Source organism: Polistes fuscatus, unplaced genomic scaffold (genome assembly GCF_010416935.1).
Source record: "Polistes fuscatus isolate 324 unplaced genomic scaffold, CU_Pfus_HIC Scaffold13, whole genome shotgun sequence".
NCBI classification, from domain to species: domain Eukaryota; kingdom Metazoa; phylum Arthropoda; class Insecta; order Hymenoptera; family Vespidae; genus Polistes; species Polistes fuscatus.
In genome coordinates this window covers 2,391,648-2,414,976 of record NW_025113031.1, presented here as the reverse complement: position 1 = coordinate 2,414,976, position 23,329 = coordinate 2,391,648, and the positions used below count along the sequence as shown (strand labels likewise).

At 34.0% G+C, this 23,329-nt stretch overlaps 1 protein-coding gene across 2 annotated transcripts in view; it reads right to left on the bottom strand.

Moving 5' to 3' along the window:
• Positions 1-23,329, bottom strand: part of LOC122513824 (suppressor of lurcher protein 1) — a 335,671-nt gene that overhangs the window by 157,924 nt on the left and 154,418 nt on the right. For both annotated transcript variants that reach the window (XM_043630302.1, XM_043630303.1), the window contains one exon: positions 22,675-22,752. In XM_043630302.1, coding sequence (XP_043486237.1) covers positions 22,675-22,752 — 78 coding nt within the window. The remainder of the gene's footprint in view (positions 1-22,674; positions 22,753-23,329) is intronic.

Here is a 23,329-nt window from a genome sequence, read left to right as displayed (position 1 = left end):
ACTTGATCCTCTCTTTATTTCTTTGAAAATTTCTTTAATCCATCTCGTTATATTCAATTATTTCCAATCTCGCTAGCTCTCGGAACATTTATCCATCGACGAGGAATTTTAATTTCACGCGTATTTAATAGTGCTGCTCACCATCGTACCTTTATCATCCCTCCTCCCTCCCCCCTCCCTATTCCCCATCGTTTTCGCGAAAACGTAACGTAACCAACCAAGAAAAGAGATGCAATTTATTTTCACGAACATCTCTAGAGCAACGTGTAGTAGTTATTACTTCCTGTAAGCAGTTGCTCGAACGCAACTACTGAACTATTACTACTACTATGTATTACTACAACTACTACTACGATTATAACTATAACTACTATGGAGAAAAATGAAGGGGGATGGTAAGAAGAAATTACGACTTTTAACTGAGCTGATCCTCCTCGAACGACGACGCTGGACGCTCGAAAAGCAAAACGATTTCTAGCAACTACATACGAGATGAACCATTCCCCGTCCCTCGTTGCACCTTTTTTCCACCCACCCACACCCCCCCGTTTGCCGCTACTTCATCTCATCTTTCACGAAAAGTATGAACTTTTAAACGTGGTTTTAACTTACTTATATTTACGACGTAATTCTCCGAGTAAATTTTCATCCTGCGAAATTCTTCATCCTTATTTTTATCCTTTTTTTAACAAATCACACACACACACATATCACTCACACACATATCACTCACTTAGTGGTATACACACTCGCGCACATATGCACGTCACTTGAATTACGATAAAACACTCATACGTATACGCGAAATAAACTTTATACATTTATTATTATGTCACATTCGATGTTACACGTCTCGAGATACGAATAAGACTGACAAATACGCAATGAAAGTTACGGAAAATAATCGATGAATATCGAACGTACGCGAAGGTCGATGTATTTACAAATTCGTAGGTGAAACTTTTAATAGTATAGAAACGAACATAGTCAAATGTAAACACGAAACGAGGAGAGAGAGAAGTATGTATGTATTGTATAAACAAAACATTCAACGACTGTCAGAGTGTTTTTTTTTTTCGGTTAGTTTAACTTCTCCTTTCCTTTTTCCTCTCAGTCGTTATTCTTCTAAGCATCCTATTAGACGTGTTTGTAATATACATATATATATATAAAATTCTATATCTAAATGAAATAATTAAATTATACATATAAAATATATATTATTATAATATTATAATAATAATAATATAAATAAAATATTATAATAAATAATATTATATAAGAATATTATATATAAATATTACATAAAATTAAAAATAAATATATAATTAAAATAATAATAAATAATAAAATAAATAATAATTAAAATAATAAAATAACATATTGTATATATATATATATATATTAGTATATTAAAAAATATCTGCGTAAATATAAAGTAACCAACGAGGGTAAGTATTGTCGATAAAAGAAACTTCCGTCCCTTTGATTATTTTTTATTTTACTTAATTTTGTTGTTCTTCTTTTACTTTTAGATATCTTGAAAGTTTTTCCTTTTAACAGAGTGATCATCAGTCGGAATAAGAGAACTTAGCTCCATTTTCGTAGGGTACACACGATGGAATAAACTTGGTTAATCGGTAGAAAGCAGTCTTCATTTTCCCCTTGACGCAAGTTATTTCTTCGTTAAATTAAAATCCAAGAGTTTGCAAGAAGAAAATTATCGATCCATACTTCGATCAATTCGATTTATCGAAGAACGAGACAATACCTTTTAAGTAAGCTTAATGTAATAAGAAAAAAAAAACATTTTAACGAAATTTTCCTTCTAATCTAAAATCATCGACGTTATATGACAAAACGTCATCGCGAGAAGATTATTTTTAATTAAAAAACGTAAATTACTTTTCGTCGATAGGAGAAACAATTTCGATATTTTTACTCGTTGCAATAATAATAATAATAATAATAATAAGAAATATTCGACAATCATTTTCTGTTTTTCTCGAATTAAAATTCAATATGATTTAATTGATTAAACCATACGCGCGAAATCCCTTTCTCTTTCCATTATTATTATTATTATTATTATTATTATTATTATTATTTTTCTTTATATAATTCATTTCTATTTCTTGCTAAATTAGAAATAAATATGAGATGAATGAATAAAAAAACACGTTCGTACTCGTGTTCTTGCCGCAATGGTACTGTAGTAGTAAAAAAGAGAGAGAAAGAGAGAGAGAAAGCAAAAGGTAATTAGAAAAGAAATAAGTAAGCTTAATAAACCGAGTGCAAAAGATAAGAAATAAAATCCTAGGGTGCTGGTTCACGTCACAAAAGGTAGCTAACTCATTCTCTCGTTTTCAACCCTTTTTCGTGTTGCATACAAGCGGAAAACCACGAGAGAAAGAAAGAGAGAGAAAGAGACTGCGTACAAAAATAAGAAAAAAAAAGAAAAAAGTATAAGGAAGAGTAAGAGAGAAAAACCAGGAAGGATTATGAGTCACATGGGTTCGCGTTGACTCGCTTTCGTGAAAATTATGACTCGTCGTATATATCGTGGTAGCGCATTCTGTTTACCTGCACTGCTTTTACCTCCCGTTTCCTTATTCCGATCCACTTTTGTTCATGATTATCTCTTAAAACAACATCCGTAATATAAAATCTATCTCATTCGTGTGAAAATGTACGTTGAATGTAAAAAATAATTATGATAATCGTTAGTAATTATTGAATGAAAATTTAATTGACAACCGTGGATGATATTTATTTATTAAAAAATGATAATAACGACGACAACAACAACAACAACGACAACAACGATGACGACGACAACAAAATGTAAAAGATTTAGAAAATTGATTAATGGCAAAAACGACGAAGCGTTTAGAAAAGTGTGAGAGGGAGAGGGGTAAGAAGAAAATTTCGAAGTATCGGTTATAATACAATATCTAGTATAAAGTTTGTCGGGGAGGGGGGTGGGTTTACGGAAAACTAACTTTTTTTATCATCATCCTAGTTTTACAAACTTCTCAAAGGATAAAGGAGTACGAGGTATAGTAGACGGCCACGTCAATAAAGAAATATTACAACATTCCACTTTGTGTAGAACGTTACCTTACGACATTATTGTCTCTCTCTCTCTCTCTCTCTTTTACTTGATATTTTTCTTCTTATTATCTTAAGTAAAGAGAATGCAAAAAAACTTACCGTTTGATAATATTAAATAATTTCTTTGCTTATGAATGATTAATTCTTTAAAATGTTGTAAAAATAATGTAATACGTGAGTATAAGATAATGGGGAGGGGGGGGCAAAAGATTGGTCCTTCAGTTAGATAATACGGAATATTATTTTGATATTTTTCTACTTTCCTAAGTTGACACTAAAATATAAAGAAGAGTGTAGTAGCAGAGAGAAGAGACTTTTTACAGTGTCTTAAGCTTACTCCTAGTTTGCTACTAGAATTCTCTCTCTTTCTACAACAGACGAGAAAACTGGAACGTGTAAATAATAAATGAAGCACGGCCACTCGCTTGAGAACCGTTTAAAAACCTTGTACCACGAGGAAGAAAGTGAGATAGATAGAAAGAGAGAGAGAGAGAGGGAGACTGGCCAAGGGTTTCTCCCTTTTTCCGGTTGTAACAAGAAGATCTCGACGAAAACGAACGCATTTATACTTTATCAATTCCTGTCGTGGACACACTTGCCCACTAACGAGCGTGTAAAATAAGCTCGTCAATTTCAAAAAAAAAAATAAACAAAAAAAAGAAAAAACGTATAAAAAAAGGGAAAGAAAAGGCTTCTGCGCGATTAATAAATCGTTTTTTCTTATTTTTTTTTAATTCTTTTCTTTTCTTTCTTTTTTAATGACTTCCTTTGAGAAACTTTACGAATCTTTTCTTTCTTAATATTTTTTGTTGTTGAACGTAGTAGACTCGTTATAAAAAGAATTATATTCTATAATTAGCAGGAGATTTGTAGAAGAAAATAATAAAAAAGAAAAAAATAAATAAATAAAACCTACCAAGGTAGAGCTCTAATAAGGAAAAAATAAGAGAAAAATAAATAAATAAATAAATAAATAAATAAATTTGAAAAGAAGATTAACGAAAGAGGGATTTTTTAAATATTTTGTATCGTTGCTTTTGAATCAATATAAACGTAAAAATTAACTCGATCCAAAAGTTTCATTTAGTTCGGATAAAGAGAAGCTGATTGAAATGGGAATAAAAAAAAAAAAAGAAAGGTAGTTAATGGTTGAGTTTAACATCAGGAAACGGGTCTAAAAAAGACGTGTATTTACGCGTTTCTTCGACGATTTTCTTGCAGTTTAGGAACGCAATTTTTCCTACTTCCAGCTTAGAAGCAGCTTTCACGGATCATTTGTCCAGTACCATATTAAACTTTTATCTATCGATCCATCATCTCACTCGTAGTTAGACCACGAACTAACACACAAGGAAAGAAAAGGGAAGGAAAGTTACATAGATCATTGAATGCTTTCTCTAAGCATTACCTATTTACCAACCAACCAAGCAGAAGCCCTTTTTCGATCCTTTTTCAATCCCTTTTTCTACTACTTTATCTTACCTCGATGATATTACGATCTTAATAACCTAAGTAATATTTTATCCAAACAATATTTATCTTCTTTTTAACTTTTTTATTTTTTCCATTTTCTCTCGAACCATTTTCAATTTATTTATTAAATCTTATAGATTATTGGACATTATTATTTTTGTTTTAATCGAATAAATATATTAGTCAATACAATTTTAGAGAAAATATAAATGATCCAAGGTTTAAATGTAATCTGTCAAACGATTACGAAAAGTTCGAGACAATCCCCTTTGACAATGTGTACGAGTGCTTCCTCTCTATCTCTATCTCTCTCTCTCTCTCTCTCGAGCAAAATAAAACATAGAAAAGTCGGTCGAGTCGAAACGATTAGAAAGTTTTCACAAGTGGGGCGGCAAACCACGTCGTCGTCGTCGATCGTAACACGAGACGACGATTCACCAATGTTCCAGAAGAATTCAAAGTTACGAGTAGTATACGCGAAGCTTAAGACGAGTGTGTAAACGTTTAGAAGGGGGAAGGGGTAAGAAGGGTCGGCCCGTTCCTCCCTGGAAGGAGGGTAATGTACAGCGTTGATGAAAAGGGCAAGAAAGCTCAGCTTTAAAAGCTACGCGGAGTGTAGCGAGTAGCAGCAAATAGAAAAGAGAAAGACTGATAGTGTGTGTATATGTGTGTGTGTGTGAGAGAGAGAGAGAGAGAGAAAGACGTAACTGGTACCTTCTAGAAGTCTAAATGAGGAGTCATAATTTTCACTCTGGCGACACGTCTCGCCACCGCGACCCATAATCCCTTCTTCTCTCCTCATTCCTTTTCCTTTTCCTTTTTCCTTCCTTCCTTCCTTCCTTCCTTCCTTCCTTCTTCGAAAAGCTCAGTTTCAGAAACTCTCTTAGCTTGCAAAGAGAAGCAAGCAAGCAAGCAAGCAAGCAAGCAAGCAAGCTAGCTATCCTCTTTTCGTTCATATCTTTCATGAGTCGACTTTCCGACTCGTCGACGGTGCAAGTGCGCGGTTTTCCGTGCTGCGTTATGACTTAGATCTATATAGAACATAATCGCGCTAGTTTTATGAAAGAGAGTTATAGTTTAATTCTTTTCCAAATCCTTGTTATTCCACAGTCTTGTGTTCTTTCCAAATCATGGTTATTTTTTTAGATAAATTATCAAAATATATATAATTAAATTCGTCGTTGATGTAATCTTTTTGATAATCGATTTGTTTTATTTATCGTAAGGATATTTATGCTTTCATGGTGTTTATGGTGAAGCGTATAAGTGTATTAGCAATCAGAGTATAAACGAACGTTGGCCAATAGCCAACGGTGAGAAGCAAACAGACGGTCTAGAATAATTTGTTCTTATTTTAACGAATTTTCTTCTAAGATTTTTTATTTTTAAGATAGCTGTCATTATTCATTTTATTAAATCCCAAAGGATCTTGCATATATGTATAAGTAACAAGAAATAATTGCTAATAGATCGGTTAATATTATGAGTTGGTTATTGAATTCAGTTAGTTATGATAAGTTAGTTTTAGACTAAAGTTACTAATGAATCAATTATTAGTTGGTTATTACGAATTATGAGTGATTGTGAATTGATAGAGAATTATTAGAAAGTTATATTTAGATAGTAGGAATAAGTACTTTGATATGTACCGATCATACCATATGGTAGAAATTCATTTAAAATATATTCCGAAAACGACGAAATTTTTCTCAGAGATGCACTTTTGCGAAAATATATTTCACAAATCCAACAAATTCCATTTCATTATATTCAAATAATATTATTTATTCTTTGTGTTACTTCTTGTGTATACTGAACCGAATTTCTATTAAAAAATAATTAAAAAATTCATTGAAATGATTGTTTATAGGGTGTCAGCAGTAGTAGCTTAAGGGTTAATCGATTCGATTATCTAATTGAAAATAAAAGAACAAGAACAAAAAAAGAAAACAAATGTAGAAAGAAAAAAATATGTGCTAATGACGATTGGTTTCGAATCGAAGTCGAAAATATCTCACGTAAGAGAATCGAAGTAGCAAGTTTTTTTTTTTTTTTCGTTTGAAAAGAGTTAGAAGGATCATTAACGAACTCCTCTGTATTCCTTACCTCTCTCACTCTCTCTCTCTTTCTCTTTACCTCTCTTTCCCTCTTTCTTAACTTTTACGAGACGAGTCTAGTCGCGTGCACCACCAGCAGCAACCCAACACCAACCCGATACACCAACGCTCAGGGCTACCACCTTTCAATGCTTGCGGCAAATTTATAACTCCTCTCTTCCTCTCTTCCCCCCCCCTTTCTATTCGCACCTCTTTCCTTCTCACCTCTCTTTCCTCCTCCTTCTCTCTCTCTCTCTCTCTTTCGTCATTCGACGAACTCAGTCAAGACCTCTTTACCCTCTTATTCTTCTTCTTCTTCTTATTCTTCTTCTTCTTTCTCTTCTTCCTGGCATCGGCCAACGCTGCTAAGGAACACGAAACTTTATAATTTTATCGGTGAACGCACTTCGTCGCCAGCATCCATCCATTAGTGCTAATTTACCGGCACTTTTACCAAAGATCCTTTTCTTTTTCCTCCTCTCTTATTTCTTAAGAGAAATAAAAAAAAAAAGAGTGAGAGAGAGAGAGAGAAAGATAGAGAGATAAAGTATCCAGGATAAACAAGAAAAGAAAAGAAAAAAGAAAAAAGTAGGAAAAAAGAGAAGAAAAAAAATGAAACGAATTGCGACGTAAACCCCGTTCCCTAGCATTCCCCCCCCCTACTCCACCCTCTTCCTCAATCGTTTTCAGATTTTCTATCGAATGCGACGAATCAACTGCGATTCCTCACTTTTACGAGTAAGACTATCTTTTGAAACGTGCTACTAGAGAAGCTTAGGAAAGAACCCAGCGAGAAAGACAAATACGGTAGTCGGCCCGTCGTAACTTTCCTTCCACAAACCATTTTATTTCTTTTCTTTTCTTTTCTTTTCTTTTCACTTCTTTTCTTTTCTCTATCCTATCCTATCCTATCCTATCCTTTCTCTCGAAGCTTCGTTTTCCTACTCGTAGAAATTCTCTCAGCACGAATCTTTCTTTTCTTTTTTTTTTGGTGCGGGGGGAGGAGGAGGAGGAGGAGGAGGAGGAGTCTCCTTCGTTCCACTTTCTTTCTCCTTTCGTCCCGAAAGATTTGCTTCCCGAGCTCGTTTCGTATCTTCCTTCCATCTCTATTTGGAGGAATGTCTCTTGTGGGTCAAAAGGTGAACGTGTTTCAGGAACGTTGTTCACGCGTTATGCATGTACTCGGTAACCAGAGAGAGAGAATGAGAGAATGAGAGAAAGAGAGAAAGAGAGGGAGGGAGAGGGAGAGAGAGGGAGACTAGGCAAGCCAAGCTTTCTCGTTCCCGCAATCCGTCCTTGCCCTTTCCTATCCATCCCTCTTGCTTTCCCACGAGTCATGAAAGTCTTATGACCTACGTTGCCATAAGGTACGTCCCTTGCAATTCCCGGCGCGAACTTCAATGAAAATGAGATATCCTTCTGCTTCGACCAAACGCACCAGTCCTGACACTCTCTCTCTCTCTCTCTCTCTCTTTGTGTATGTGGGGGTGTTGTGCGTGGCTAACGAATGAACCGAAATTAATGCGACAGCTACACATGTTAGCATTAATTCTATCTTTATTTATCTATCCATTTGCATGTCGTAGACGGAAACTATTCATTCGCTATAATACGCGTGCGTTAAACTTCTGTAACAATGTAATTCACCTTAATAATAACGCGTCGACGCGTTTATTTCGATTAAAATTGAAAATTTTCCATGATTTCGTATTAGAGAAAAATATCTCGATAATATTTATTTATTTTTCTTCTTTTCGCATGGGGGGAAAAAATCAATTTGCCTTTCTTTTTTTTTTTCTTTTAATAACGATTTATAATATATAATATTTCGAGCGAGAAAATGAAGAGGTAATTTTTGTCCGGAGAAATATTGCGTCGTTGGAATTTTCATAAACGTTGACAACAAAATCGCGAATGACATAATATTTTTCTCTTATTCAACGTTAAGATTAAACTATTAATATTTTCTATACAAAAGAATCTACGGTTTCTTTTTTTTCTTTTCTTTCGTAATAATTGCAACATATTTTACATAAAAAAAAAAAAATAAGTTTAACAACGTTTCCCATCGACGATCAATTTTTTAAACGCACCGAATTTTATCCACGAACCGAATCTCGTAGTAGAAATTTATCTATAATATGAAAACAAAAGAAAAAAAAAATAAAGAAAACCACGTATCGATATAGAAATATTTTTATCGAGTGACTCGCTTAGTACGCGTATAGATAATTTCTTTCTTTCTTTTTTTCTTTTTTCTATTCAACAGTTAGAAACGTATGGGGGAAAAAAAAATCGTAAATATATATACATAGGCAGCAAGAATATAATTCCTATTGCCCTTATTCCATTTTCCGTTAAACTCTTACCGCAAAACCTGACTCGAGTCAGCCGGCCGCAAAATGTATCATCCCCTGACCCCCCCCTCCCTCTCTCCCGTGGAGTTTGTACTTTCCGGTTAAATTAGATTTTATTGGACTGTTATCCATTCTACGTATCTCCGTACCGAAAGTAGTTTCAACCGAGGCAATCACGATCGCCGTTTTCTGCCAGAATTCGAGACTCGATTACGAACGAACGAACGAATGAACGAACGAACGAATCGTGCACACAATGAACCGAGAGATACAGGGGGAAACCAGTAGGAATGTGATGGTGGTGGTGGTGGTAGTGGTGGTATGGTCAATCCATTTTCAAGATCGAATACAAGTGCCTAATCATTCCTGGTTTTACACCGGAGACCGAAAAACAATTTAGTATGGTATAACAGACGATTCCCTTTTATTCCAATGCGGAGACTATTACTACTACTACTACTACTACTACTATGTTGAGAGATACTAATCGCATCTCTCTCTCTCTCTCTCTCTTTCTATCCACCACCCTTCCTCCACCCACTTTTTATTTTTTTTACTACCTATCCTCTAACTATAGGAGAACAATTCTAAACTGTCGACTAACGAAAAGTTCGATACACAACGCGCCAATTATATCTCCATCGACTACTCCTCACTCCTCCTATTATTTCTACTACTACTACTACTACTATTATTACTACTACTATCAAGCCAAAGGTTCGCTCATCCATCCGATATTTTCGTCGATCCGTAATTTCGTATCGTCGTGCTCGTTACGGGGGGGATTTAATAGAAAGCAAAGCAACCCGAAGCGACACGACGCGATTCAACGATTGGTAGCTTTCCTACGATAGCTCGTTAAAAAGTAGAAAATTACAAAAATAAAATACAATTTATAAAACACATGTGTATATATATAGAACAAAAATAGAAACTTTTGTACTTTTTCACGTTTTACCAGAGAGAGAGAGGGTAACAATGTATTTTTATTATATTTATTTTCTTATTCTTTTTCGTACATAAACGATATAAATTTATTCTCGTAAAAATGTTACTCACCTAGATGTTATGTTATTATTGTTCTTGTTGTTTGTTCGTTCGTTCGTTCGTTCGTTCGTTGTGTTGAACTTTTAAAAAGAAAGAAAGAAGGAAAGATAGAAAAAGAGAAAAAACGAAAAAAAGAAAAAGAAGAAGAAGAAAAAAAATGTAATCGTTTTCCACGTCCTGTTGAATAAAGTAAAGCATGATAAGATGATAGGAGAAAAGAAAATATGTTGCTAAGGGAAGTTATGTAAAGCATAACTTTCTTTTTTCAGCTTTATTCATAGTTTGCAAGAGACAAAGCTCGGAACGTAGACAAACTGAAAAAGAACTTTGGTAAAAATGTGATCCCGTAGTCACTTCCGAGTCACGTTATCATCCCTTTTACGCGTATATAAAGCACCTATACCAAAACCATTCCAATAAGATAACGAACAACGTGAATCTACTCGACGACGAGCCTAACGTCGTTTTACAACTTCTTACGAGGTATCTTCTGGCGAATAAAAGGATGTAAAAAAAAGTAGTAGGAGAAGAAAAAGAAGGAAAGAAAAAAATGAAAAGAAAAAAAATACATAAAACTTTCTCTCTCTCTCTCTCTCTCTTTCTTTCTTCCTCTCTTTCTATCTTTCTTCCATTAAAAAAAAAAAAAAAAAAAAAAAAAAAACGCAGCTTTTCCTTCTAAGAGAAAAATTTCCTCCCACCGTTTGGCGTTACTACACTACTGTACTATACTAAAGCGAGAGTAGTCTGGCTAACGATAATTGCCGTCCCTTCGTCTTCTCTCTTTTTCCTAACGGAAGTCGTCGAAAAAAAAAAAAAACTCCTACGTTCTGGCATGAACCGACGAGACTTTTCGTCGGAGTCTTATATTACCTACTGTGCAATAAAAAACGAATTATTTTTCCTATTCCTTTTCTTTTTATTATTTTTCATCTGGAAAATATATATGTGTGTGTTCTTTTTTTCTCTTTGGGTATATTATATATTATATAATAAGAGAACCAAAATATATATATATATATATTACAACATTTTTCTATTGCGAATGATAAATTAAACGACGATGGTTTGAATAGTTTTGAGTCTAACATACGAAAACTTCTCCACGTGGTGCGGTCAAAACTTTTCAACCCATCCATGTATATTGCTTTTTTTAATTAAATTACAAAATAATATATATCTTTTTTTGCCATATACGAATGCACGTTAATAATTTCCCATTATTTTTGATAGACTTCAAAAATAAAAAAATTATGTTTTCTTTTTAACAAGTAAGTAATAAAGGTAAAGGGATAAACAAAACAAAACAAAGCAAAACAATAAAGAAAGAAATAAAATAGTTTCAATCTAATTCCCTCCCCTCCCCTCCCCCCGCCCTCCCGCAACCCCTTCCCCGAAGCCCATTTCATTCTAACATTCGTAGTAAAAGCTCGTAGCTCTACGAAAGCTCTACGAGAGATCTCCTAGGCTGATCAAAGTTTCGTGAGTAGAAACGTATAGCAGTTGTGTTGGAAGTAACTTCCAACGAAGCGTTACTTAATGGCAACCAGCCACGAGTGGACGAGTGCTTTTTTCCCCTCCTCCTCCTCCTCCCCCCCCCCATCGCTGTGTTCTACACTTTCTTCGGGGAAGAAAGTTACTTTAAAACATTAATACGCGTTGCTTTGATTGTCCAGCACCTACTACCAGGGGCGGCATATGTTGGTAACAGAACCGCAATGCGTTAGAAACGGTATAGAAAGAAGAGGATCGAACGTTAAAGGTACCAAGGAATACTAAAGAACTCCAAGCCCTATACCATCAAATAATCATATAAACCTTTTTGTAATATTTAAAAGAAAAGAAGTAAATCTCTGGGGTAGGACATCACTCGGAATAATCCAAAAGCAGAGAAGTCTACCTATCCTACGTATTTCGGTGGAATGAGAAAGAATATCTCAAGTTTATTTCGAAATATTTATCATCTACATTTACGAGGATAGAAATAGATAGATTGGAGATAGTTTTGGAAGAAATATTTTTCTTTTATTTTCTTTTTTTGGTTTTAAGAGAAAGATATACAAGAATTTTTGTAGAAATTGTCTTATTTTCTTGGCACGAGTTAAATTGAATGATTTGATAATTATTTATAAGAGTACGTAAAGAAATCTTTAAAGTATGATATTGATATTGTATTTTAACGATAATAGAATGTTTTCAAAGTTAAATAACACATTTAACTGAGGAATAATATTATTCGTGTTATTTTCCAAGACAAGGTAGGCAAAAGGTATTCCTTAACATAACTGTGAGATTAGAAACATATCTCTCACAGCTCAACAGGAACATTGCTTTGAACATTGGAGAATACTCTAAGCAAATGGACAGAGAGAGCGAGAGAGAGAGAGAGGATAGATATTATATAGACCAAACTATGCTTTACTCTAAGCTATTGTGTCTAGGTCAAATCGTAACACTTGCTACATGCTATTGAATTCCACATCAGATTCTCCATACAAATCTTATGAATGTAATTGCAACGTACATTTCATTTTGTTAAATAAATAATGGAATAAATATTTGAAATAGGAGAAAACTTTTCGCGTTTGTTTAAATAAATATGGAAGAAGAAAAAAGGTTTTGCAACATTTGCTAAATGCTATTGGATCCACATCAAACTCCCTACGTTAATTTAATGAATATAATTAAAACAGACGTTTCGTATTCTGTTTAATAATTAAACAAAGAATAAATGTTGTTTTGTTTTCTTTTTTGAAATGTGAGAAAACTTTTCGTATTTGCCTAAATAAATATGGTAGAAAAAAACATTGCAACACGTGGATATATCGGATTTAATATTACATTTCTTAAACAGAGAATCTATGAATATATAATTACGAAATACATTCGATTCGATTTTAATTATTTTGAATAAAAAAGAAAATAAAAGAATAAGAAATATTTTGATATATACCTATGAGAAAATTTGTTTACCAAAGCTAAACAAAAAAAAAGGGAAAGAAAAATCAGAAGAATAAGAAAAAATCCTCTCGTTCGAGTACATCGTCTATTGAATTGAACGATCGCTTTTTCAAGAAGAGACAGGTAAAGTAGAGAGAAAATAGAAAATAAAAAGGAAAGAAAAAAAAAAAGAAAGAAAAAGAAAGGAAAGGAAAATAAGACACCTAGACGACGACGACGACTACTACTACTACTACTATTACGAGGATTTCACTAACAGGAGGAAGATGTAAGTACGCTTTGCGGAGAGAATCTATCGAATCCTAGAAGACCAAAACCAATATCTCATTCTCGCTTGTGGTCTATTAGATTTCCACGTTTTCGAACTCACCGAGGTCACCGACTCCCACTCAACCTTCTTTTTCTTCGTGGTAAAAGAGAGAGAAAGAGAATAAGAAAATATAGAAGGAGGAAAACGTAGGGAATGAGAGGGGATAAGGAAAGGGAGGAACAGGGGGAGGGGAAGGGTTAACGTAAATCGCGACTCTTTCAACGTCAATCCGTGAAAAGCACGCGAGATGGCCCTTATACGTTGCCGGACTCCGGTCGTTCGTTCGTATCAAAGGAAATCGATAAATCTCGAATCGATGTGTTCTCCTCCTTTTTCTTTCTCTCTCTCTCTCTCTCTTACGTAAAAGAAGAAGAGGAAGAAGAAAATCAGCTCGAACCGCACGATTTATCGATGTCCCGTATGATTTTCGCATCTACGTGATAAAGTCGATTCGTTGATATTATAAAGAGAGAATCATAGGGAAAAAGGGTAAAAGATAGAAATAGTGTATAGGTTTGTGCGTCTATGTATGTGTTTGTGCATGAGAGAGAGAGAGATAGAGAGACTCAGAAAGCTTTTATAGAGAACATATTTTATAAGTGAGTAACCGAAAATCGAAAGAGCCTTCAATATTCGTGAACATTTGTATGAAAAATATTTTGATTTATTAATCTCGATACTAAGGAATAATAAGATGATCCAATCTTTTTTTGGATATAATAATGTCGTGGAAATAAAATATATATATATACATACGATGGATTCTATATGACTAACGTTCAACACGATTTCTTTTACCTTTGGCATACACAGTCAGTAATATCGATTTCCCGTCTACGATATTACCTAGAAAATGGTACCTCGGTGTACGGGATTTCTACACTTTTATCGTTACGAATAACGATAGATTTGTAATCCTACAATAAAATATGTATGCGCATATTTCTTAGTTATCGTCATTCGAAAAAGCATTGAAAATCGGGTAAAACATTGGTTAGATTGTTATCATTTAAAAAATTGTTTATTGTTTATTCAAGTGATGATGATATTGCATAGGAATTATTTGATATTTAACGTATGGGCATTTAAATCGTTTGTGCATGCTAATGTAAATATTATTTGATAATCGTACAGAGAGAGAGAGAGATAAAGAGAAGATTATACGATGGTAGAATTCGATTTCTACGATAGTTGAATTAGACTAGATCGTATAGTAGAAATGTATGGTTTGCGTTAGTACGTGGATATCGGAGATAGGATATATAATTCGATGCGATTCATTGTGATGGACCATTACCAACAAACAGCTTTACATACCAAAGTCAAGTACACTTTAATGAAACTAGAAGAGGATGCAGAAACGACCCTCGAAGGCTCGGCTTTTGGTTTGCTGCAATGTTTGCCAATGGATATGGAAAAACGTTACAAACATTTATTTCGATAAAAGTACTACACGTAAAATCTACTATTAATTCACTTTTTATTTTTCTTTCTGTCTGTCTCTATCTCTCTCTCTATCTCTTTTTATATGACTTTATTTTTATAGATGTACGCATATATAGTCAGTTAAAATATGATTAATAAGTTAATAAATAAATAATAATAATTAGAAGAGCGTTTATTCATTATATTATTAAATGTAAAACGTGTTTTTTGTAATAATTGTCGAACAAAATGTCGTAGAAAAAAATCGTATGCAATTCGAACTTTTTCGATAATAATACTTTTCATCCTGATCATCGACAATTTATTCTTCCTTTCTCGATAATCGCTGAACGTTATCTATAATAATTCATAATCGATTCTTTTCTACTACTTTTGTTGTACGAATGAATTATTTATTTTTCCTTACGTATTCTTTCCATCTTCGTCTTTTGAGAAAATAGAGTACCTGCAATTGTATCATAGATATATATATATATATATCTTTTTCTTTTCTTATAAAAAGAGAAGAATTGTAACAGGAGAGTATATACAGGTAAAAGGATTCTTTCTTATCTATCGATATCCACTGAGTTTCGTTTGTATCTCAAGTGTCTACCACTTGACGTTTACGTATTCGAAAAATTGTAGTCCTCTCTCTCTCTCTTTCTTTTCCTTTCCTTTCTCCGTTATTTTATTTCAGGTAACGAATTTGAATAAAAGATAACGAAGAACAAGAATAAAAATAAGAAAAAAAATAAAACAATATATATATATATATATATATATTGTTTATTGTGTATATATATGTATTTATAACAGAAATGATGTATAATATAATAAATTAAATATAAATATATATATATGTATTTATAACAGAAATGATGTATTTTAAATTGAATTAAATTTCTCGTAGAAAAGTATATGTGAACAAATTTTTCTCTACTTCGTAAAATAATGATAAAATGATAAATATTGCATGTAACATGTAACAAATGTTACGATAATTAACACGTTAAATATACTAAGACTTGTCAAAATGATAGAATTTCAAATTTTTCATATATATTTGTTAAATGAGAAATATATTTATTAGAGAAATATTTCGAATTAGTATAGTTTGTAAAAGATTGAGATATAAACGGACAGGAGATCGAGGACAATGAAGAACACAAATAGCTCGACATAGTGAAAAGTTCTCTTGGGGATTGAAACACGGTGAAGGGAAAGGCGAGTAGAATACTCGAGAAGCCGCGTGCAATTTCTGATGTAAACCTCTATCCACTATCCTACAAGAGAATGAGAAAGAGATAGATAGAGTGAAGAGTGAACCGAGTGAGAAAGAAACAAGAGAGAGAGAGAGAGAGAAAGAGAATACAAGCGTTTATGAGTGTACGCTCACGATGAAGGTAGAGAAGCATAGTAACGCGCGCTTATTGTAGTTAAGCTTGAGCTTGAATACTCGGCCATTGTAATCCGAGAACGGTCGGTTGCTTCCGTAAGCTCCGGTTAGTTCCGTCGCTAGTGGCATTCGTTTCTTACGAACGGAACTCATAATTCCACGTGTAGAATAAATCTCTGATTTCATACTATCATTATCGCGAATAATTATCTTCCAAGTAATATACAAAAATGTTATGAGAGTTAACATTAAAACCTTACGACGACCTGTCGTTAGACAGACATTCAATTTTTCATTGCAATACTGCAATGTACAATTTTAGTATACAAATTGGAGATTTCATTTATAATTAAATCGATTATAATTTATCTTTTATAAATTATATTGTTTAACCCATAGAAAAGTTTTACAAGAGTTTAACGTTAAATGTATTATGATCTGACCGACATTCGATTTTAAATTGTAATACTACGTACAATATTATCCTACAAAATTGGATTTCATTTATAATTAAATTGATTATAATTTATCTTTTATAAATATATTATGTAACATAGAGAAAAGTTTTACAAGGGTTTAACGTTAAATGTATTATGATCCGATTGACACACATTCGATTTTCAATTATAATACTACGTACAATGTTATCCTATAAATTAAATTTCATTTATATTAAATTGATTATAATTTATCTTTTATAAATATCGTATAATATACAAAAGAGTATTACGGATAGTTAACGTGTTAAATCTATTAGAACCTATCAAAATGATCTTAATTCCACATATTTTCTACGAACAAATTTTCCAATACTAAATTAATCTAAAAAAAAAAAAAAAAATAATATTTCATATATCTCACGTTAGAACGATCAAAAATTGATTGAACTAAAACCAAAATTCTATAGAAAAAATATCGACAAATTTATGTTAATCGGGAAAAAAGTGATATTAAAGGAAAAAAATCAAGTGGGGGAAATCTTGAAAAAACTGTGGCATAGCAAGTGTCGACAATAAGGTTTCTTGTAAAGAGATCAAAAAACAACAAAAAAAGAAAGAAAGAGAAAAAGAGTAAGAGAGAGAGAGAGAGAGAGTAAAAGAGAAGAAGAAGAAGAAGAAGAAGAAGAAGAAGAGAGCGGAGTAGAGAAAGGTAGAGAAGCTTTTGAAGTTAGGGGTAAGCTCACGTTTATCAAGCTCGGTCGTTTCGTTTCGAGTGGATCATTCTGCATCCGACACGGACTGCAAGGAGGCACGGTTTATGGCCAGGCATTATTACGATCAAACTTCGGTCTGTTCAGAAATGTCGACGGTAGGAAAGCTAAAGCTCGCATCATCATCGTGTCGAGAGATAACTACTATGCTCGTACGTTGTATTCATACTATTCTCTCTCTCTCTCTCTCTCTCTCTCTCTTTGTATACATATACCTATCCACCAACGCGTTATACTTATATATGCCTTCGGGTGACGAGAGAAGAGAAACTGAACTCACTTCTACGTACTTCTACTACGTCTCTCGAACTTTGTTTCCCTTTCCAGTTGAATCATCATCATCTTCTTCTATTTCTTCTTCTTCTTCTACTTCTTGTCTTCTTCCTCTTCTATTCTATTCTTCTCTTATTTCTCTACTTCCTCTCTTCTTGCATCTATTTCTCTCTATCTCCGTTCAGTTCCTCTCAGCAACCAGGACACGATGATGGTTTTGCACGGTCACGTACCATTACCTTCTCCCTACTACTCTAACCGAATCGACGAGAACGATCCTATTCTCTCCCTCTCGAATAATATTGCATATGGATATTCGATCATAGAGATTTCCTCTTCTTGATTTATGTACTTTTCCCCCTCCCCCTCCCTCCCCCCTTCCTCCCTTTCGTCCCTATATCTCTCTCTCTCTCATTCTCTCACTCACTCACTCACTCACTCTTCTTCTTTCTCTACACTTCTCTCAAATATCTTCTAATGATCTTGTAATCTACCAGATATTAATCGAGAAACTTTCCAGACACTCTTTCTCACTCTCTCTCTCTCTCGTATGTGTTTGCATTTCTTTTCTTTTTAAAAAATATTATTATTATACTTTCTGCGTACGATGACTAAGGTATTTCCAAATTGAATTTAGTTAATATTGATATTTATTCTCATCAATCGAATATAAATGGATTTTTTTTATTCATGTCAATGGATCAGATCAAATTCTCATTTGTTACGCGACTTTCAATTATTGTTCCTCTTTATATTTTTGTATTATTATTATTATTATTATTATTATTATTATTATTATTATTATTATTATTATTATTATTTGATTGGAGATTATCGTAGAAATAAGAAAATAATTTGTAATACCTCTTTCGTTTCTAGATAAAAATGTAAAAGTAAAAAGGCAACTAGATAGGAAAGGTATTTACTAAACAAAGGAAAGAAAAGGATATTCCTTTATTTCCATTTTCTTTCGCATTTTCTTCCCTCTCGACGAATTCGAGACACGACGACGACGACGAGAACGTCGTCGTGTCTTACTTTCAATCGTGAGAATCTATCAATTCTCAATCCTCTTGCAATCGTGTCGCTCGATTTTCTACTGGCTTCTCCTCCTTTTTCTTTTTCTTCTTCTACTTCTTCTTCTTCTTCTTCCTTTCTTCTTCTTCTTCTCGGACGTAATAACGGGAAATGAAAAAAATTTACCGGCTACAAACGGTCTCGGATCTCGGAGTGTAATAAGGGGCAGACAGGATTTTTACGTTCCTTCGTTTGAGACGAGAAAAGCGAACGAAAAGCAAGGAGGAAACAAGTAGGGTGAGAAAAAGGGTGGGTGGGAGGTGGGGGTGAGGGAGAGAGGAGAAGAAGAAGGCTCTCTCTCTCTCTCTCTCCTCTCTTTCTCTTTCTCTCTCTACTAGTTTTGACTGAGAGAGTAAAATGAACGCCCTTTCTGCCGCGTTGAAAATTTAATAGCGGGAGTGCAATTTTTGTGTGGAATTAATTATGCACCCGTTACAATTGCTCTCATAATTCCAGTTCACGTGCTTCCTGCATTTTCGCATCGTCATCGGGGGCGGGGACGGGTGGTGGGTGGTGGTAGGCGAGGTTGCGTTTAGCGGAATCAAAAAGGAAACAAGATTTTTATCGTGAAATATGAATGAATGGAAATAATTAAACGAAATATTATTAAAATGCGTTCGCATTATTGACATTGTTATATACGTTGTCTTATCATCTTTAAGAAAACATCGAAATTTTATTCCACGAATTCAATGTGCATACGTGAAATGATTAGATAAACAAAAATGTTATATTTATAAATATATATATATTGTTTTATCGATCATCGTTACGTCCAATATCTATATATTCTCCTCCTTTATCTCCGATATATCTCGGGGAATCATTTCTCTATTTTATTTAAGTTAACTGAATATCTCTCCTCGTAGAGTTACATTTTCTTATCAAACATTGGATTTTTCCTCGAAAAATAATACCCACCTATATACGTTCAACCTACCTGTGTTCTGTATATAGATTCAGGTGAGTGAATATTTACAGTTTAAGAAAACGAACGGTGTTCCTGGTTTGTGCAACGAAATTTATAGCATATTTCCTTTTAGCCTATGTTCTATGCCATAGTAAACAGTCGTGTATACGAGGTAACCGTAAACTGATCTCGAATTTAAGATCCAAAGGAAGAATAACTAAAGGACTCCTTTTTCTCTTACCATATCTCTCTCTCTCTCTCTCTCACCTATTTTCCTTTTCTATGGGGGAAGGGAAGGGAAGGGAGAGGGGGACGGAGAGGCTTTAACTAAAACGCGAGAAAATTGCTAAACTTCGACGCTAACCAACGAAACCGCCGACTAACTTTTCTCATCCATTTTATCGGTGCAATTAATTTCTCCGATAATTACTATATTGATATGACAGAGAGAAAAGAGTGTTCCAAAAATCAGGGAGAAAAAAAAAGACAGAAAAAAAAGAAAAAGAAATAAGAAAAGAATAAGCAAATCCTTTGCGAACGATTTAACAAAAACAAAAGGAACAACTAAACTCATCTCGTTCGATCCACGTTCTCTTATCTTCATCTACATTTGCCTTACTTACCTTGCTGTTTTTTTAGCAAGCATGAAAAGAAAAGAAGAATGTAAAATCTGGAAGAAAGAACGGCCGCCGCGTTAACCTTGAACCAGCACGAGTGGGTTGGAAGAGAAAAGAAAATAGCAAAGGGATATCTATCGATCACTCTTGAAAAAATTGCCTACTTATGGAAATTACGTTGAACGGAGGGTGATAGGAGATAGCACGATACCGTGCGTTCCTAATTAATGTTCGAAAAATTCTCGGTCACTTTTTTTTGTCAACGTGTTAGAATCAATAGATTAAAAAAAAAAAAGGAAAAACGCTATATGACAGTTGGAAGTAACGGTTGATAGGTGCTTTTATTTTCTAACCTTAATTCCCTTCTCCCATGCCATCCTATCCACTACCCATCGTCCTCCCTCTTTTGCTTTTCTATGATGAATATTCCGAGAATAAGAAAACTTTATCATCGATTCGATCCCTCAGGACATTCCTTCCCCGTTCCCTTTCCCTTTTGGGCTTCTTAGGGCCTCTTTTGTTCGGGCTAGGAAAGGAAAGTTTTTGCTAAAGGAATATCAGGGAAAATGCATCGGCTGGTGCAAACTTTATGTATCCGGGCGTTGCAGGTGGTCGGATAATTTAGAGCACTTACCGGTGAGTCTAGCGCATACGAAAGTAGGGTCGGCGTATAAGAGCGTGTAGATACATCGCGTACCGTGTTTTACGGTTAAACCTAAGTATCGTCAAGAGGGTGTGGTAGGGAGATACGAGATTGGAAGGAAGAATATATAGAGAGACAAGAGAGGAGAGAGAATGACAGAGAGAGAGAGAGAGATGAGAGAGAGGGAATTACAGAGAGGAACAGAGACAAATAACAGAGTAAAAGAATGAAAAAGAAAGACACTGGTCCAGTTCACATCGAGTATATACAGGATTCCTCTCCTCTCTGTTACTAAAGGCCCTATCCTATTGTATTCACCTCTCCCCTTCCCTCTTTCTCCCCCCCTCCCACCCTATACCTCCTTTCTCCGCACTAATACATATATAAGTGTGTATTATAGATACACGCACGCACTCACCACGCATCTATATTGCACACAGCCACACACACACACACAACCACCACCACACACACACCACCATTACACACCCCTTCATCGGCATTGTTACTTCCCGGTTCTGTTGTTGTTCGCCCTTCTTAGGAGATACATTTACATGAGTAAACCCGCCCGTCTCCGGGTCCAGATACCAATTGAGATTAACGCCCATGTAACATCGCGAATATTCGAATTATTCGGCCGTTATGAGATTAATTAAAGAGGATTAATAAACGTGTCTCCCAATCGCGTTCCGCGGGACTCCTGTAACTAACTTTTGTTCTAATTTATTTTTCCCTTTTTATATATATTTTCTTCCTTCCTTTATATTATTTTTTTCCTTTTCTTTTCTTTTCTTTTCTTTTCTTTTCTTCTTTTCTTTTTTCATTTTTCTTCTCTCTTTCCTTTTATTCGTTACTTCCATTCCCCCCCCTCCCCGGGGGAACGATCGATCGAACGAACGAACGAGAATTATTCTACGATAAAGATCTTTTCTTTATTCTAAAGCTTTTTACTTCTTCCTTTTTTTTGTTCTCTTACTAACAAGTAATTTCTGTAATCTCGTAGAAGGTTCGAGTCTGTTGGTACCCTTCGCGCGAAATAAATTCGTGCTTATTCTCTTAGTTTGAGAACGTAACCAAGAACACGTGCTATTTATTCCCATGTCCACATATGTGGAAAACAATTTACGTTAGTTACGTTATAAGTATACTTATCCATTATCTTCGAATTTTGATTGAATATCTTATCGTATACCATTGTCGTCGTGATGAAATTATGGGTCAAATATATTCGCGAGATTATCCTTATTCAACGAGCTTCTTTTTTCTTGTTTTTTTTTTCTTTTTTATTAAGATCAAAGGAAAATAATAATTTTTAACGAATATTTTAAAAGATAATCATTGATATTTCTAAAGATTCTCTCATGTACGTCATATCAACGTGTGTAGATAAGAATAGTTATAAAATAAAATAAAAATGTGTATTACGTTTATCCACTTCTCCATAAAAATAATATATATATATATCAAGGATGACCTATATAATTAATTATCGTTTTTCGATCGTTCATCAATAACGATAACCGAACGTGTTAAATATGCTTTCAGAATAATAATAATAATAATCATCTCAAAGGAAAGCTTATAATGTTCGTATAAAAATAATTTTTTTTCCTCCTGATCGAGAAATAACTTTAGAATCGAATTCAATCATTTATCCCGCAATAAAATAATGAACAAACATTTTCATTCAACATTCGATTAAACGCAAGTTTGGCAAGATGATTAAGAAGGTTTATTAATTATAAGCCGAGCGATATGCACTTACTGGTTGCGCTGACAGCCGGCCCGATGACCGAGTACCTAGGGTTACCAGTAACGGCCCCTGGGACGACCTTGTCCAGCTCTGAAACACATTAGTGTAATTATCCCTGGAATATACAGTGCCGTTAATTACGACAGGGAGAGTTTCGTGTTAGATAGAACACGGGCAATCTGCCTTAATACGAATGGTTTCGGTCCATGATTTATAGCACTGTAAACACCAACATCCTTTCCCATCATTTTTATTTTAAACACGTATACACGCACAGACACTCATATATATATATATATTCTTCGTTAATCATTCTCATTCATATCTCATGCTTGAAATTATCTTATGACTTTTTAACGATCATCCTGATACAACGAAAAGCAACTTAATTGTTATTTACGATCGTTCTATCGGACTAAGATTAAGTAATTATAAATTATGCCGTATCAAATAATTATAACAATAAATGATTGAGAAATAAAACATAAATTGCATGGGAAGTACTTTATTTAAAACTGAAGATTAATAATTTTTCATTATTCTTTCAAAATTTTCAAATGAAATATGTAAACTCGACTGTATTTTACCGAATAATAATAAATTCAAACGGGATGTCATTTTAACAAGAGGTAAAATAACTTTCCCATTGAGCTTAACAAGGATTCAC